General features: G+C 50.4%; 5 protein-coding genes across 5 annotated transcripts; 2 read left to right on the forward strand and 3 right to left on the reverse strand.

Annotated features, from left to right (window-relative positions):
- Positions 1-5157: 5157 nt before the first annotated feature.
- Positions 5158-5814, reverse strand: SPSK_09834 (bzip transcription factor; the record flags this gene model as incomplete). The annotated part of the gene is made up of 1 exon (XM_016736403.1): positions 5158-5814. The coding sequence occupies one exon, from the start codon at positions 5812-5814 to the stop codon at positions 5158-5160; it is 657 nt and encodes a 218-aa protein (XP_016587931.1).
- A 1250-nt stretch (positions 5815-7064) lies between these two features.
- On the reverse strand, positions 7065-7406 carry SPSK_10073 (uncharacterized protein; the record flags this gene model as incomplete). Its single annotated transcript, XM_016736631.1, has 1 exon — positions 7065-7406. One exon carries the CDS (start codon positions 7404-7406, stop codon positions 7065-7067), a length of 342 nt encoding a protein of 113 aa, XP_016587932.1.
- Positions 7407-7769: 363 nt separating this feature from the next.
- SPSK_10011 (uncharacterized protein) lies at positions 7770-8177 on the forward strand (the record flags this gene model as incomplete). Its single annotated transcript, XM_016736574.1, has 1 exon — positions 7770-8177. One exon carries the CDS (start codon positions 7770-7772, stop codon positions 8175-8177), a length of 408 nt encoding a protein of 135 aa, XP_016587933.1.
- A 3082-nt stretch (positions 8178-11259) lies between these two features.
- SPSK_08357 (uncharacterized protein) lies at positions 11260-15033 on the reverse strand (the record flags this gene model as incomplete). The annotated part of the gene is made up of 3 exons (XM_016734957.1): positions 11260-13842; positions 13918-14507; positions 14580-15033. The coding sequence occupies 3 exons, from the start codon at positions 15031-15033 to the stop codon at positions 11260-11262; spliced, it is 3627 nt and encodes a 1208-aa protein (XP_016587934.1).
- A 1470-nt stretch (positions 15034-16503) lies between these two features.
- Positions 16504-17211, forward strand: SPSK_09783 (uncharacterized protein; the record flags this gene model as incomplete). Its single annotated transcript, XM_016736353.1, has 1 exon — positions 16504-17211. The coding sequence occupies one exon, from the start codon at positions 16504-16506 to the stop codon at positions 17209-17211; it is 708 nt and encodes a 235-aa protein (XP_016587935.1).
- Between the last annotated feature and the right edge of the window lie 189 nt (positions 17212-17400).

Genomic DNA, 17400 nt, shown 5'->3' on the forward strand with positions numbered 1-17400 from the left:
GTGTAAGTTTGGTAGGATTTCCCCTGACTTGGCAAGCCTATCATTGGCCAGTTGTGTTTGCTCGTGTTTATAAGACGTTTGTAGCAATTTGACTTACATAGTAATTACACTGTCAACACCGCAGAAAATAATCTATTTTCTTTCAATTTAAAATCATGCATTCTGCAAAGTGGATGGTGAAGAATGGCTATTCACGGGTTAGTCGATGAGAGAGCCGATCGCATGGGAATCTATGCAACAATGGGGTTCGAAAACCCGATTACCCGCTGACGTGCATATGAAAACAGAATGTACTAGGAAACAAGGGCAACAGACGCAATGCAGGATATTATTTTTGGGTGGCATTTCAGGGTTCAGTGGCTACTGCTCTACGACATACTACTTTGGTCTATTGGGAAGCAAGGCCATGGCATCGTTGAAAAAGGCCCCCACATCACGCCATTGTCACGATGGATGTCGTCGGTGTCGTGCGTGATCTCAGCCACGAGAAAAGGTTTGATTTTTTATTAAATTTTTCATAAAGCTGATCTTCCGACGAACATAACCTCGGTTGAAATAAGATGGTCTTGGAGACGAAACGGGAAACGAAAGGTTGGAATTTACCACTTCCTCTCCTGCATCTATCTTTCGTGATGTGTGGGACACTGGACCTCGTCAGATGTATTTTCCAAGCCGCACCTGGAAAGTGGTCCGGTGGATGCCCGAAGAATACAGCGAGATGAAAGGTCCGATGGAGACAAAATCAGAAAAAAAAAAGAAGAGAAAAGGGGGAGAAAATTAAATCTGCATGGAGAGTGGCTGGTGGCATCAACTGGGAGTTTACGGAGTACTTTGCAACAACGGTTTTCTCGGACTGGCCGTTCCTTTTCAGCAGTGGCTTGTTTTCCAAAAAAGGCACAAATTTTTGACATCCTGCAAGACGCAAAAAAAAAGGCCTCTCTCTTTGCCTAATCAGGCAAAGAGACGACAAACAGGAGCGAGAATGGGTTAGAAACAGGGTCAAAGACACGCACTGTATGGGGTACCTAGTCCTGCATTGTCTTTCGTAAGAGAATGGAAGGACGGTTACACCTGTATCGTTTTCCGTACTTGGATCATTTTGTTTTCGATAGAAAAGCGTGGGAGGGTGCGGAGCCAATGCCTGTCTAGACCACCAAGCCGACCAAGGGGAGCCTTGTTTCTTTCGAGCCCAGACTCTGGACGAGTCTGGTATTTACCCAACTGAGCGTGGGACACGCTCCCTTTCTCAGCTCGCGTGAGCAACGCGTGGGTGAGTGGAGGAAGATTACATGAACGATGGGGCTTTGAGCCATCCCTCTTGCTGCTGGAGGACACGTTCTAATCCCCACGCCCCGTGGTAAGTTTTGAGCATTTCGTAATTACTCCGTCCTCTGAAATTTTCTCCCACTTTGCATCCATGTGTATCATAAACATGAGTGAAGACTTTACCGCGGGATGACCTGTCTGTTTTCGACAAAGCGACTCTGGAGGCTCCTTGAACTTTCCCTTCACTTCACTAGCCAAGTGTTTGGGGGACAAGAGAGGAATTTCCAAGGTCACACGGTCACACCTTTGGCTATGTACTATCCCGCGCGGCTCACCTGTCGGCTACAGATATTGTTTTGGCGGATAGGGGTCCATGGACCAGCAAAAGCAAGGAATATGAGGTTGTTCTGTAGTGTAACATACTGAACAACGAGCATTGAGATCCGCGTGGGAGGCCTGTCCGTTACATCACGTGTCCTGTTATTTTACAACGTGGTTTCAGCCAACTCTGAGAACTGAAAGCCATTCATGAATGAGGAACAAATACCTATTCGCGTTCTGCCCTGCGGCAGAAGACTTTGAGAGATGAAAGTAGAGCTGCTATTTGAAAATGGAATCCCAATCGCGTAAAAGTGCCAGAACCAGCGACTCTCCGCAGTGGTTGATTCACGCGTGATCCAAAGTCAGTGAGAAGAAATATTGGCATGGGAACAAGACGAGAAACGTTCATGTGGCTGCAAAGAGGGCACAAAATTGCTATACTGATGATTCTCCGTACTCTCCACAGCTCTGCAGCAATTTTGATAATCGTGTCGATGCCATCCAGCGAGAGCAATGGATGCATACGCGCCAGCCGGATTTATAACATTGTCTAGTCACACAAAAGTGAAGTTTTAAGCCGTTTCACCGGCACTGGTCTATGTTTGCTTTCAACTTGCTCTCAAGAGATGCGTCCGATGATATGAGTCGCTCATCCTGCTATCTACAGCTTGCAATGCGGGTAGAATACGACGGTTTTGTGAGCAAAATCCTGTCAGTCCAGAAAAAGTAACCCGCTATCTCGAGAAAATAGGAGACATAGAAGGATGAACCCCTTGCACCGGGTTTCCTAACCCAGCGACACAGCGACTGTTTTCTACACGGCGAGACGCCATTTTGCATTGAAATGGTATCAGACACGTCTTGACAGATGGCGACAGAAATACGACGCGGAAACGGCCCGTGGCAAACCAGAAACCCGCACCCATCAGGGTATGTCGCGCATATTCACAAAGAGAGTCGCTTATGAGCCGACAAGGATGCTGCATCTTCATCGGAGCGTATGTTGCACGTTCCTGACGTCGATTCTGGGTGTCCGATTTATAGACAACGGAGTTATCAACATGCACTGAGCTATCTTAACAAGCCCAAGAGATGCGTTCTGTATTCTAAACTTCCGTGCTTAACGCGACCTGTAGCCATATGGTCCCAAATAGTCACGAACTCGGTGACCATCATGATGTTTCATTCATTGCAGACAACGAGCACAGATCATCATCTTCCCCAAGCTGAGCTGTTTTGCTTATGTAAGCTTTTGTTGTCAGGTATTGGGTACGCAAAATCTGGCAACAGCGGAACAGTACTTGTAAGGAAGGAACGATGGACATAACGGGTTGTCCAGCGCATTGGCTGAGAGCTGTAGACCAGAAATATGTTTCGGAACTGAATCTGTCCGTGATTCGTACAGTAAACGCGTGCTGTTTTTGGACCTTTGATTTGATTTCACCTTCATGAGCCCGTTTCTCTCGGGACTTCTTCCTTGAAAGGTCCTTGAAAGGGAAAGTGGCTATTTTCGAGCGGTTTGTTGTCGGCTACTGCTTGTTAACCTGTTGCTTTATTTTGTTTTGATTTCTTTTTCCCTAGGGATGGTAATCATAAACCAGGCGGAGAGGGCTGTGGTGTGGTATTACTGTTGATGACTATTTACAAATCACTGTGCAGTTTGAAACCCGAAGTGACAGTGCGCCACAGAGTACTTGCGTCCTGTAAATTTCATAATTTTTTCTCTCAAAAAACTTTCACAGCGTCCACTGGCGACTGCTTTTGATGATGTCGACATTGTGTCCACAACGAGCACGCCATCGCTTGTGGTGTTGTTTCGTGACCAAAAAAGGGGAAGCCAATCCCAAACCAGACGAAATACCCAGTTTTTTTCGCTGGCCTATATAGATATGAAGGAGTGGGGGTCATCAGTGCCAAAGTCAATGAACAGTTTTTCGAGTGAGTGTGACAGTTTGCGCGCCTCTCTCTTCGGTTCGCATATATTAAATACGACGTAAATTGTCGATCCTTTCTTCCAGCGCATGTTCCTCGGTGGGAAGTCTTTGTCCGTCTTGTTCGGCATGTCTTCTTCGCCCTGTTCTACCTTGCGCCCCGTTCCTCAGACTTATGGCCCGTTTTCTCACCTGCCTGCTACACTTTGTGGCTCCCGTTATTTGTGGATTAAAGTTCGATTGACTTTTACTTTGTACACCAAACCGATCTACATCGGGGCGGGCCAAAAGCACAAGCCAAGTCTTGAGATGTCTTCGAGTATGTTGTGCGACGTACGGCGGAAGGCTTCTCATGCAAGGATTAGATAGAAACTTGAGATATGTTATTGAACGGGCCTGTCCCGTTACTTGGCTCCTGATACGCAAAGACAATGTACTTGGTACGTGAACCCACAAGATACAATGGCCAATGTGACAAAGGACGATGCAAGGCTTGTGAATTGTAAAGAACCGTGACGATCTGCCCGAATTTACAGGCGCCATCACACAACGTACCCCCGAGATATCAGATACGCATACGGAGTACGACATAATCGATGCAAACATATCCGTCCTACGGGAACCGTTGCCGCTTGGACAAATCACAGGTTCAAACATTCAAGAATCCATCCGAAGCGGAGATCTCATGCACATCGTATGTGGTCTCTCCCGCTCCGATTTAAACTTTTTGTATTCATGCCGAGTTCTGTCTTCTTCGTTGGTGTGCTGCAACCAAAAAAAAAGGCATCTTCGAGACGAAAAAAGACGCAATCCCGATTGCAGATGTTCCATACCCTTCCCTTCTGATCCCTCCTCCGTACACATTACTCTTCCCCTCTGAACACCCTACGTGGAGGACGTATTGAGCCATATCCCCAGGAAATGATGGCATCTCCGGGACTGGCATAGGTCGATCGCCCCCTCTCGATTTGTCTTTTGGTGTTTTGCTTTTTCCTGCTGTTCCGCGGTGAACAGGGCACTTTAACCTGCTCTCACAGTATTGCAAGGTGTATTGTGCCTTGCAGTTTTTTTGTGGCGTTTTAGGGCGTTAGGTGTGTGATGGCACGGAAACCGTCAGATTTCAACACTGCAGATAGCACGGTTTATCAGGAAATCTCTTTTGTATTGCATCTCCTACACAAGAGACGAAAATATCAAAACGTAGCTTTTCCTTAACCAAACAGGAGATAAAAAGAACATGAGGCGATTAAAAGTTGACCATGAAAAATGAGTCAAATACAATAAAAAATATGATCGTAGACGACATTTGCTATTTCCGCTATCATTCACATCCTCTCCATCTAGAGGGCTTTCTTCCCCTGTACCAAAAATCCCACATCAAATACAAGATTGTTGAAACACAATGAACACCACCCCGAAGTTGTCAAGAGCAAACCCGTATGACCCCGTATGAAATTCAAGAAAAGTAAAAGAAGAGGTAAAGATACCTCAAAACACAAAGAATCCACCCGTCTTTGTATTGGCAGAGACTGGTTGGTGTAACTGAGGAGAGAGACGTAAAGAAAAAGAGACAAAGGAGACTTTTTCGTTATTTTTGTTTTTTTTTTATTTTACTTGTTTGGCATAGACAATGTACTGTCTAGCCTGACGAGTCTCTTGTCTCGTTCTCCTCATCGGAAACGACAGCAACGGCCGTCTCGGAGTCGGCCTCGGCACCGTTGCGACTTGATGCGCCGTTGGCGTGCTTGGACTTGAAATCCTCGAGCAGCTTTCCCAGGAACTCCTCGTTGCCGGCGTTCTTCTCGAGCACGATACTCTTCAGCCACTTGTTCTCCGTCTCGAGCTGCTGGATGCGGTTGTCGAGAGCGTGAACCTTTTCGTTCATCTCCTTGGCGGACTTTTCGAGGGCCTGCTCGCGCTGCTTCTTCTTGATGCGGAAGCGGGCGCTGGCTGCCGTGTTGCGGCGGCGCTTGTCCTCCTCGGCGGCAACACGGGTCTGGTCCTCAAACGAGACAGCGCCGCGTCCTGCCGGCTGTGGCTGGTGGCTCAGTACATCGGCCTTCCGCTTGTCAGCGGCGGCGGCTATCCGCGGCGGCGTGGGTGCAGTGGACGCATAGCTGGGGTTGTGGTGGCTGCGAGAATGCGGGTGGCTGACGGAGTTAGATGCCGAGTAGACGGACGGCGGGCCGGGTTGGATGGGCTGGTGCAGGCTGCCCAGGTTGTCCTGGTACGACGGAATGGTGGGCGAAGAGTAGGTGGCGCCAAAATCCGGGAAGTTGAAGTCGCCTGAGGACATTATGCCATGTTAGCAAAAGCTAGACACTTTATTGATGCGGGTCGTCGTGTGGCTTGTTCTGTTCTTGTGGTTTTCGTTGATTGAGAGAAAGGAGCGCCGCTTGGTTTTTGCAATCACAGCATGGCTGGCACGACCTTGTGCAATGGGGAGACCCAAGGCTAATTGATGATATAAGATGGAAGACAAAAGCAACAAGAACGCGGCAGGTAAAAGGAAACAGGGAAAGAAAAGGATGTCCGCCAGTGAATATCAGATTATAAAGGAACGCGACGAGGGATCGAGGGATATAGCCAGAAAAGGAAGGAGATTGGAAAGGCTTCAACAAACAACGGAAGGGAAGCAAGAGAAGGAAACAGAAGAAAATAGCAAAAAAAGACGGATGAGAAGATAAGCATAGAGCGTCAAGACGCCATATTTGGGTGCTGCGCTGGGCGACGATTGAAAACTGGGGGAGGGTTTTGGAGAGATGGGCTGCTCTGCGGGCCCCCTTTGTTGGAGTCGGTGTCGATGAGCGCAAGTCACGGGGTATTGCACCATCACATCCCGCAATTTGCGCCATCCTCTTAGGCTCCGCCCATTCCATCTTTTTCGCTTTGAGGGAGGCCGGTTCTGCATGCATTGTACGCAACCACGTTCCAATCAAATGGAGGTTGCCCGCAATCCCCTGGTGCAGAGGGTGACAAAGAACAGGGAAAAGAGGGAAATAAGGGAACAGGGCAAGAAGGGAACGTGCCCACTGGACCCGAGTGACTCCAAATCTGCACCAAAATCCGCAGAGCGATAAAAGACAGGGTCAGGAAACAAGAACACGGGTGGAGCACGAGGAATGCTTTTCCTAATGCTCAGAGCAAACTCTCAAAAACCAACACCAAAAAAACAGTAACGAACAGCCACTTGCTATCCATAAGTTAACGAGTCGGGTGTCAACTTGCATAACATGGGGGAGAGGCTTGAGGCATGAACGTGCAGGAAAACGAATAAAACGGATGTCAAGAAGGCGGACAATGATAAATGACAATAGGAGGATGGAATGATAAGCGAGCATGCGTGCAATCCCGAGCTTGTCATTGGCATCCATCGCATTCTCATCATCACCATCTCGATATGAGTCAACTCTGGTAGTGAGATGAACGAGCACTTGAGTCCCAACATCCACACAAACCAGCATGACGGGAAAAGGCCAAAACAAACGGAGGATATGTGCATAGAATGTGCATAAGGGAAACCACAAAAACAGAACATTATAGACGTTACAAGGGAGCTGATATCAGTTGGGCGTCCGTACCTGTTGTCATAAAGTCCATGTGTGAGAAATCCGCCATGGTGGTCATGGTGTCCTCGCTGAGCGGCGAGACGGCCGAGGAGGCCGAGTTGCTCTCGGAGCCGGGCTTGGGCGGCTGGTGCTGGTTGTGTTGCGGTTGGAAGTCGGTGTTCTGGCCAGTCTCGAGGTCAAAGAACTCAGTGTTGGTGAACATGGAGAGGTCCTGGTCGTCCATGGAGAACGCCGCGTCGTTCTCGACGAGGGTGGGGTTCTCGTGCAGTTCCCGCAGGAACTGCGAGATGTTGGGGCCGCGCCGTCCGTTGAAGGCCATCGTGTAGGGTTGTTGTTTGCGAGACTTGTTGTCTGGTGCTGGTGGTGACGATGATTGGATGCTGTGGCTTGTGCGACCTTTGCGGAAAAAGGAAAAATCTACCGAAAGACTCCTTTCTGGCCCGTTCAAATGTCGTCGATGTCGTCGAGGAGAGAGAGCCCGTTGATTGTTCCGTCTTCCGATCAATCAGCGACTGTCTACGTTTCGGAAATCGTTGTCGTGTTCGTGGTGTTCCGCGCTTCTGGTTGCAAGGCGAGGGGCGAATAGAGAGTGGGAACAGAGCAGACGGGGGCGGAGGCGAGAAGCAGTCGTCGAGATGCGAAATGCGTCACGCTGTCAATTGCCGTCGTAAAAAGACCCACGATGTTGTCGTCCTGGTCTGTTGTATATTTTGCGGAATGGAGAGGAAAAGAAAGAAGAGAAGGGGAGGGGAACGAAAGAGCAGGAAAAGAGAGAGTAGAAGAGTCCTGGATCGGAAGCAACAGGAGACTCGAGAGGCGACGACTTCCCTCTTTCCCACAGTGTGCAGTGGAGCGAAAATTTTACCGTGAGGGAAAGAGCGCACGATGGGTGGGCACCACACCACTCACCACTCCTAGAGTTCACTACCCGTTCTCGCGGCTTCAGCGCCTGGCTCCGTTTGCGCAGCAGCCAAGTTACGCGGGCGAAGAAAGCGAAAGGAGCCAAATACAGCCGAGGAAGCGCGCCCCCCACCCCGGCTCCTTCTCGTCGGAAGTGAGGGTGACTCGGGTTTCCGCCTTTGTTCACTAGTGTTTTTGGTACTTTGTACCTTTGTATTTTCACCAAACAAGGAAAAGTCCGCTATTTTCCAGGGTAATACTGAGCAACTAGCGCCGTTACAGAGGGACAAAAGAGAAAAAGAAAAATGAACTAAGTCGGCCACAGGCCGGAAAGGGGAATTAGGGATGTTGTTTAGCAGGAAACAACGCGGGAGAACGAGAAAGAGCGACCGAAAATCCACGGCGGCTATGCTGTTGGAGCAGGCACAAACGTGGGCGGCAGGTCCCAAACTCTCACACCTCATAATTAGTCAAGCACCAGAAAAAATAGAGGAAAACAGGGGGGGTGTTGACTCGCAAAAGGCCAAGGCAAAAACTATGTGAACCCCACGCTCGCCACCCACCACCCACCCCACTATGACAAGGGCGTATTGCAGCGCATGCGAAAGCCTGGGCCACAACCAAATCCCGGATAGATTGACAGTGCGAGAAAGAACAGGCACTCTAGACATTGGCGCGCCTTTTCTTTTTTTAAAACTCTTATTTTTTAGTCGTTCTGTATGACGCTCTCCACTTGCGAAAGTTGGTGAGAGCGAGGAAACAGGCAGACTGGACTTGAAAAAACACCAAAATTATTAAAATTACACAACAGAACCGAACAGACAGAAAAGTGCAATTGAGGACAGCTCGGACCAAAAATTCGAAGTTCGCGACGAGAGGTGAACCCCCACATGGGATGATGGGCTGGACAATGTCATTTACGACAGTGCAACCACAAGGTCCAGCCGAGACAGAAACCAGCCCCCGCTCGCCCTGGGACGGCTTGTCTCTTTTGGGGGCGTGCGTGGTGGTTCTGGGGGGGAAATGTTGAACGGACCCTGTAAAACTCGTGCGGGTGCATTACCCGGAGTGGGGAGTCTCGCTGCTGAATCGTTGTAAAGTGTGACTGCCCCGCGGCAAGCGCGTGCGTGCCAGGGACACGAGTTCTTGCGCAGTGCCACATGCACATGCTTTATTTCAGCACATTGAACTGCATCTCTGCATGTACGGACGGTACAATGAAGCCAACATCACACACTTTCTCCGCATCCAAGCATGGGGGTGCAGAGAGGGACAATGGCCGTCTGTACGAAGTGTACGATTCGCGATTGTGCAGCGCGGTCACGTTGTTGATGTTTGCACGGATTGGTAGCCAAGCAGAAAAGGCATGGAGATTCCACATCACCAACAGCCCAGCAGCCATCAGCCAGGTTGCCGAGAACTGAAGCACGTGCAGATTGGCGTACATGTTCCGGCAGCCCGCCGTGAGAGAAAGGGATGCGGAATTTGAAAGAGCAGAAGGTAAGGCCTGGACCACTGGAGGCACAGTGGGCCATGCGCCTGTAAAACCGGCGGGTGGCTGCGAAAAGCCCGAATGTCGAACCAAAAGAGAGTCAATTTCCGCGCACCGTATTGGCTCTTGGGCCTTTCCTCACAGAATGCATGCTTTCAGCGTACAGAGACGACTCACTGAGAGCGTTCCGTATTGCGTCGATGTTCTAACCTCGTCGACGGGAGAGATCGTGCCGAACGAATTCGGAATGTAAACTTTTACTGCTGCCTGACTGGAACCTGGAATAAGAAACAACAGAATGATAGCCAAGTAATACGGAGGAAACCACATTTTCTGCACTCGATTTGAAGTCACTTGGCTAAGCGTCTGGCTCCAGGGCGAGGCGTTTCCAACGGCAAACAGCACAGTGCATTTCAACCTACAGTGTTTGCTAACTGTATCTTACTCGCTGTTACGAATGTACACCTTCCACCTCCCAGCACAGCAACGTAACCTGCATTAGCTGCAAATCTGTGTTCTCTTAGCTTGTCGCAGCTGTGAGTTTGTCAGCGTTCGATTTATAATGCACATTCTGAAGCAGCTGTCGAGGACAAGAATTGCATGTAGGCAACAAGGACGGTAAAAATACAGTGAACCTTTGGAGGCCAGAAGAGTTTGACGATGGCCGGACAGGCTCGCCGAGGATCATGATTTGGGAAAGGGCAAAACAGCGAAAGGAAATAGACGGACAATCGCTTCGTGTACGACCGTCACGAAATAAATGAAGTTGTCTCGGTCATCCTTTATTTTGCGCCGCATCTGGCGCATACTGGAAGTCGTTTGGTTCAACGGTGCAATCTGCCTGTTGAGGAATTGGTAATCAACCTGCCACAGGGCGTAGCTAAACTCCGTCATCGGAACAAGCTCGGTAGGTGGACTTGGCAGCGGCCTTGCTCCACCTCTCGTATGTAATCAGCCACTAGCAAAAGGCTGCCACACATTCTCAGCCTTGTCATTCGCAGTGTGAATGAAAAACAAAAGATCAGACCCACGTGTAACAAAACAAGACACTGACAAAAGTTATCTTTGAAGCACTTACTCTCACAAGGTACAGTTGCACTTTATTTGGTCTACTTCGCTTATGGGAGTGGCCGCTTTTGTATATTTTTATCCTCATATACCCTAGCCTTACTTACAGATACGAAGGCAACGGCCTGCACGGCCTGCACGAGGAACTTCTTAGACAGTTTACAAAAGAGAGTCGTAGTCGCGGGTTTCAAATTAGTTGAAGCCATTGACGGCCTTTCAGCGTGCTGCCCTTCGGAAGCAGCTGTAAGACGTTCATTTTCTCCAGACAGAATTATATTAACACTACGAGGTACTGCGACCTTGTGAAGCTAGGTCCTGTAAAAAATGCGATTCCTGACAGAGGCCGAGGAATGTTGTCTTGCACGACGAAAATAAATGTAAGCTTACCTAGTTGTAAAATACAGCACGTGGTACAAGCAACAGCTACTTTTATTACATAATCATATTGACTTCTCTTGTCATCTCCTGTGGCTGGAAGAGGCGGTACAACAATCTTCAGACTCAACGACTCAACGCACGACGGGACAAAAGAAGAGAAGGACAATTGATACCTAGCCGTCGTCATGTCGTGTAATCGGTAAAACGTGCCAGAGTCTATTATATTTTCGATCCGTCTGACGATATCCAGCTAAAAGGCTCGAGACTAGTCCGACTCTTTCGTGCGACCGTGAGGTTTCTTCAGCGGGACGTAGTTCATCGCTCAACGTCAGCATCAGAACTCGCTCTGTTTCCATGGCTGGTCGGGATACCGTTGGTTGAGAATCACTATTAGATGCGACACCGTCAACCATATTGGGCCAGGCTGGCGGCTCGAGTCTCCCTCTTTACTTTTGTCGGCGAGTAGTGGGTGCGGCATCCATTGACTATAGGTATACCGCACAATGTCCTTGGCCAAAACGTCGAGTTCCCGCCCGGAGAAGGCCGGTCGTTGGGCAATGTGCTCGAGCATTGACTCTAGCCGCTTCTTTACCACCGCATCTAGGTTGGAGTCCGTGCTGGTCAAGTTTGGCTTCCAAAGGACTGGCAGTTCAATAAACGCAGTGGCGACCTTTTCCTGGAGTATGCTCAAAATCACGTTGGCGGTGGAGATTGCCGGGAAGCGAAGCTGCGTAAATGGGCCGGTTGCCAGGCTGGCGGTGCTAGCACTGACGGCCTCGCTCGTGGCGCTGTCCTCTTCGAAGACAACAACGAGGTTGTGCGTCCACAGATGTCCGTCCGCCTCCAAAAGCTCTGTGATGTAGGCCAGAATCTTGTCCCGGCAGGCTGTTGGGTCCTCGCCTTTGTCATCGGTGAGGTGCCGTGTGTCGTCCGTGTTTTTGTGGCCGCGAATATGGAGCACTTTACCAAATGCAAATGCCATCATACGCTTAACCTGCACCTCGGACACTCGCATAATGTCCTTGGCATGGCCAAGTCCGTTGCCAATGTTCGATTGGGATCGGGGGTACATGAGCTCGGATGTGTTGCAGGACACGACCTCCTGTTTGTCCACTAAACCAAGGGTAAAGTACAGTGGCACAAGGATTTTGTTCAACACCAACGTTTTGCCGCTGCCAGGAGGCCCAGAAAATAAAAAGAGATACGGGATGTGCGGCCGTGGATCTTCCAGCTGGCCCTGCGTCAGATGTGTAGCCGTGGTATCAATGGTCTCAAATAGGTGCACAATGTGGCCGAGCCCAAATAAGTTTCTGACTGTTGGGCTGGAAGAGACACGGCCGCTAGACCGCTGTGCGATTTTCGCATCGTTGTTGGAAGGCACCGTGGACGAGCTTGATTCGGAGCGTCGATGCCAGCTGTCTCCTTCGTCCGACGGCATGTCGTCGAGCGTGCTGGCACGAGACGCTTCGAATCTCATTGCATGCAGCGCAACGCGCTCAACAAAGCAGATGTTGTCGAAACTTGGCCGCAAGCGTGCAATCCGCATCGCCCGCAAATCGGCCTTATACATTGGCCACGGTTGGCCGTGTTGTCTTGAGAGACGCCGTTCGAGCAACAACGACAGCTCCCCAACCGAATATGGTCTGAGGGAAATGGTTTGCGTCGTGCGCAGGAACAGCTGTCGCAGGCTCGAAGATATCGATGCATGAGAGCTGTCCATGTCTCTTTTGGAATCAGTCAATTGGAGCGGGAGGCGAGCAAGATTCGCGCCTGAAGATTGTGTAGCAAGGCCGACGAGAACGAGAACCGGACCCGTGTCCTGCACATCCAGCGTCTTGACGCGTTTGGCCAAAAGATCAAAGATGAAGGGCCGGATCTCATGATTCCTGTGTCGTACTGCTTGAGGGGGGAGTTTGTCGTGGATGGCGTCAATATCACCACCATCGTCTTGCTCGTCTCCGTTGGAGTCCTCTTCGTCACTATCCTCACGTTTTGCGTTGTTGGACGTTTCTTGTACAGCAAAGCCTAGGCCATTTATGCATATGTCCTCGACAATGACGACTCCGACATTTTTTGTGTCAGTGAAAGCATTGTGAACGTGCCGCTCAATATCTTGACGTGTCAGGCCGTTGAGAGATGCAAGCGATAGTGTGACGGTTTCCATGCCCTCGACAAGTCCGAGCCGCCACAAGATGCGTGCGTACAGTTTGGCCACTGTCCGCCGTCCTGTTCCGGGCGGTCCGACAAAACAACGGTGCAGCGCCGCTCTCTGATACCGGGACAACCGTGTCTCGTTGTTGTACAGACGCTGTTGCTGATTCCGTTGTTCACTTTCTACCAGGGCCGTCACGTTTGCTTTGACGCCATCGAGACCAACCATTTGCATCAGCTGTTCGTATTCGCTAACGCGTGCCCGGACTTCCCATGGCTTTTCGCCCAGAAGGTGGCAGCTCCCATAGTAGTGATCGGCAGACTCAAGTGCAGCGATAGTAATGGCCCCAGTCGTTGTCCAGTACGGGCGAAGACGCCGCTGGCGAAGCATCCTGGCGCTCGACTCGAGTGTTGTCCACTGCTGCCATGCTCCTCGATATCTGTGCCCCCGTATGATCCGTTCGATTGTCTTTGAAATCACATTTCCGCTGGGACCGTCTTCAACCTGTAAGGAGAGGGAATCTCCAAAACCAAGGAGAAAACACAAGCCATGACACAACTCTGTAAATGTAAGATCTTCGGCGTGGACTGTCGGCACAGTGGACTGGAGATTTCCAAACTTTCCTCCCCTGGAAGACGTTCCGACGCCGATCCAGACGATGTGCCAATCGTTTTCTGGTCCGTTGGATTTCCATGGGGCCTGCTCTATTGTGTTGACAAGCTGTGCCTGATCGCTTGACGTGTCTGCGTGGTACACAAGCACCATCTAGCAGGCTGCATTAACAAGTTGCTCACTGAACACACCAAGGATAACACGACTTCTAAGGGAGCAAATACATACACTTTTCTTCGACGGGCTGTCGACATTCTGCACCAGAGTCTTGTTAACAGTCTGCAGTGCGGTGGCGAAAGACGCAGGTTCTTCGGTAAAGTAGTGTATCAAAGACGGTCGAGGAATGACTTGCAGTGACACCAACAGCTCACGATAACGCAATGCAGCAAGGTCCTGCCCGGCGCTTTCGTTGCCCTCGATAAAGATGTCGGTGTTGCCAGCCTCGCTCGGACGCAGCGGCACTGGTACCGAAACAATACGCTCGTACAGGGAGAGGCAGTGCTTCTTAAAGCCCTCTAGGCCAAAAAGGCCCATGATACGCTCCATGACCTCGCTCCCTTCCATACCAGCTGCTCTTTTCTGCAGCCAGAGAATGCGCGTCGGGGATTTGTCGCGTACATCTCCCAGCAGCTCAGAAAGTACTGGGTAGATGGGCACGATGCTGAATGGATTATACATCTGCTCTGGTTGCCAGTCAGACAAAGCTGTGGTGGTAGCAGGCCCTGGCGGAGTCGGTGGCTCTTGGTGTGTTTTTTGTCCGTCGAGGCCGGGATGTGAACGAACGACGGTGTCACTTCCGGTTCCTGAACCCGCGTCTCCTAAAAGGTGTTAGCTTCTGCTTTGCCTGGTGGTGTGGCTTTTGTTACCGTATTTTTTAATTTGCGTCTCACCCTTCGGCGGGCCACGTGAAGTGGCCCTGGTCGACTTTCTCTCCTTCGATTCTTCTCGGTCCTTGTCGCTTTCGGACCCTGAGTAGTAGGGTATTTCACGTTGACGTCTAAGCGCTTCTTGCTGGGAAACGGATGTGTTTTGAAGAAGACTGTAGACAACGTTTGAGGCTTTGTCTGGTCGGCTTCGATCTCGACCTATTTTAAGATGCCGCATGTCGTCCTCTTGGCGGGGTCTTCCTCGGCGCAGGCGGCGTTCCAGCACCCTATCGATGCTAGAAGTGCTTTCATCTTCGCTGGATTCAATATGCAATTTCCTGGACCGCGATCGAGTACGCGTTCGCCGAATGTTCTTGCGAGGTAGCTCCTCGGATGGTTCGAACGGCTTTGGCTGTGCCAGCCCACCTGGCACCGTTAGGCGATCTACGCGAGATGACCGGCTGCGGAGGAAGGACATGATGCTGACGTCAAAGGAGATGCTATGGGCCACGAAAGGTAGAGTCCGTCAAGTGTACGAAGACTGGCAAACACAGTTTATGTCGTTGGAAAGCTTACAGTTGTCGACCCCTCAAACGACGCCGGCCCATCCATTTTCAGCCGCATTCTCACAGCCACTCGTCGACGATTGGCCAAATGCGGCTCAGTGACTTTCGCCAAAATAGGCGCCGTGGGTTGCCTTGCGTTTCATAATTTTTGTGCCTTGTGCTGAAAAGTGGCCAATCGTCGTGAATTGATCCCGCCGAGGTTCTGCGGGCTTCGTACATGGTGAGTCCAAATTGATCGAACGGTACTTCGCCGACAAAAGGTGCATTGATGGGCATCGTAAGTCTTGTAGGAATATTCGTATATTGGAAAAGTGGCATCATCGACAAAGACTCCTTTCTTCTCGTCGTTTCCTTATGAAAACACCAAATAATGCGCCTTCCATATGGGGGTGGTACTGGTTGTGGGAAGGAGCGACTGGTAGTCCGCAGCACACGCTGCGACCGCGTGCTTCCACGGCCCGTCGACGATGTTCAAAACCGCACATGACTTTTTCAACCGGCTGGCAACTTTTCGGTTGGAAAACAACAAAGAGAGGTAGCATGTGCTGCTCGACATTAAAATGTCTGGCCCGGCATCGGGCGACAGCAACGCAGATATCTCTTATTGTGTCGAATGCTTGGAATGCCTCAAATAAATAGACAGATACAGAAGGGAAGGTTGTGTTTGGAGTACTCCTGTATGCAATTTATTTCATCACACAATTAGCCGCTACTCCAGTCCTCGTCCATCAATCTGGTTTTCTTTTCGCACTACATTTAAACATGATCGAGCCTATTGGACGGTTGTTGAAGCGGGTAATTGTCACCTTGCCCCTTATGACACACTGTACTTGAAAGAACCACTTGATGTTGCAACCAGGTCCAGGCAATCCGTCTTGTCTCGTTCAACTACCTGGTTGTCATGTTCTGCCAAGTGCCTTTCCTTATTGCTTCCAGGTATCTTGCCGAGTCATCGTTGCGGGCCATTTAGAGGATCCCCTGTCTCCACGTTCTGTATAAATGAATTCTGCACTATATTTGGCAATACTTCGGTAGAAATCACCAACACCAAGAGAAAATCGAGAGGCTGGAACTTCCATCGGACAATTCTGGCTGCGAACAGACATGTCTCGGCCATCTCTCGAGTAAACCGCGGTTGCATAAATAGAATGAGCGAGCTTGGTACCCTGCCGGTTTCCACTCCCCGCATCTATTAACATGCATATGCACGACACTTTTATGGATTAGCAGCGCTGTGTTACAAGACACCGTTACCTATCGTTAGAATATAGTCGCCAAGTCCGTCTTATCGAACCAGAAAACTACACTACGTGTACCACTCACAACTCTTGTCAGCATATCGCATTACAAACACACGATACACGATTGCACAGCGTCGTACTATGGCGCCTGCCAAAGGAGCATCGGAGCGCATCCTGGCTGTCCTTCTATCCCGAGACTGGGCACCGGGAGGTCCGCCTGGCGATGGGCCGCCCTTTGGTCATCCACCAGGCTGGCACTACTACCTCAGCCCCGGCGCTATCGCGGCCATTGTGCTCGGCATCTTCTTCTTTCTGCTGCTCGTCGGCTGCATCTGTGTGACGTACTCATCACGGTTCAAAGGCCGGCGTCGACGCAGCCGCAGTCGCAGCACGCGCTCCTACTACGCCGACACGACGTCATACGCAACGCGAACAGCGGGTGGTGCAGACAGCGCGAGAGTGCGAGGTGGTGGTAGCGATGGTCAGGCTTATTACTATTACTACCCGGCGGAATATACAACGACGGCGGCCGCCGCTACGGGTCCAGGGCAGATGGCAGCAGGAAATGTACGAGTGCCTGCCACAACCACACGAGCCAAAGCGGCGCCAAAGTCTGTGACATCGCCATCTTCACCATCTTCGCCATCGTCTGCGTCATCACAAAGCTCTGCAGCATCGGCCTCGACGAGGGGCCGGGCTGTGTCCTCAAATGCATCAGATGCAGCCACGCTGGCCATGGGAACGGAAAAGATACCCTCGACCATGGTCGAAGACGTTTCGTCTCCAGTCACATTGCCTCGCAAGATGAGAAGTGCGAAAACAAGGAAGCAAAATGGGCGCAGGCGCTGATACAAGCGGAATGGACATGTGACGATAAAGCCCGAAGGGGAGGGCTTGTAAGAGGAAGAACTTATTTCTTTGACTATATTTTCATGTAGACAATATAAATCTACAGTCGATGTGCTCCCGCTTCCTGAAGAATGACAAAGTACGTTCAAATAAGAGTGGCGCTATATATACGGATATACGTTATACACG

Source organism: Sporothrix schenckii, assembly GCF_000961545.1.
Source record: "Sporothrix schenckii 1099-18 chromosome Unknown Cont44, whole genome shotgun sequence".
NCBI classification, from domain to species: domain Eukaryota; kingdom Fungi; phylum Ascomycota; class Sordariomycetes; order Ophiostomatales; family Ophiostomataceae; genus Sporothrix; species Sporothrix schenckii.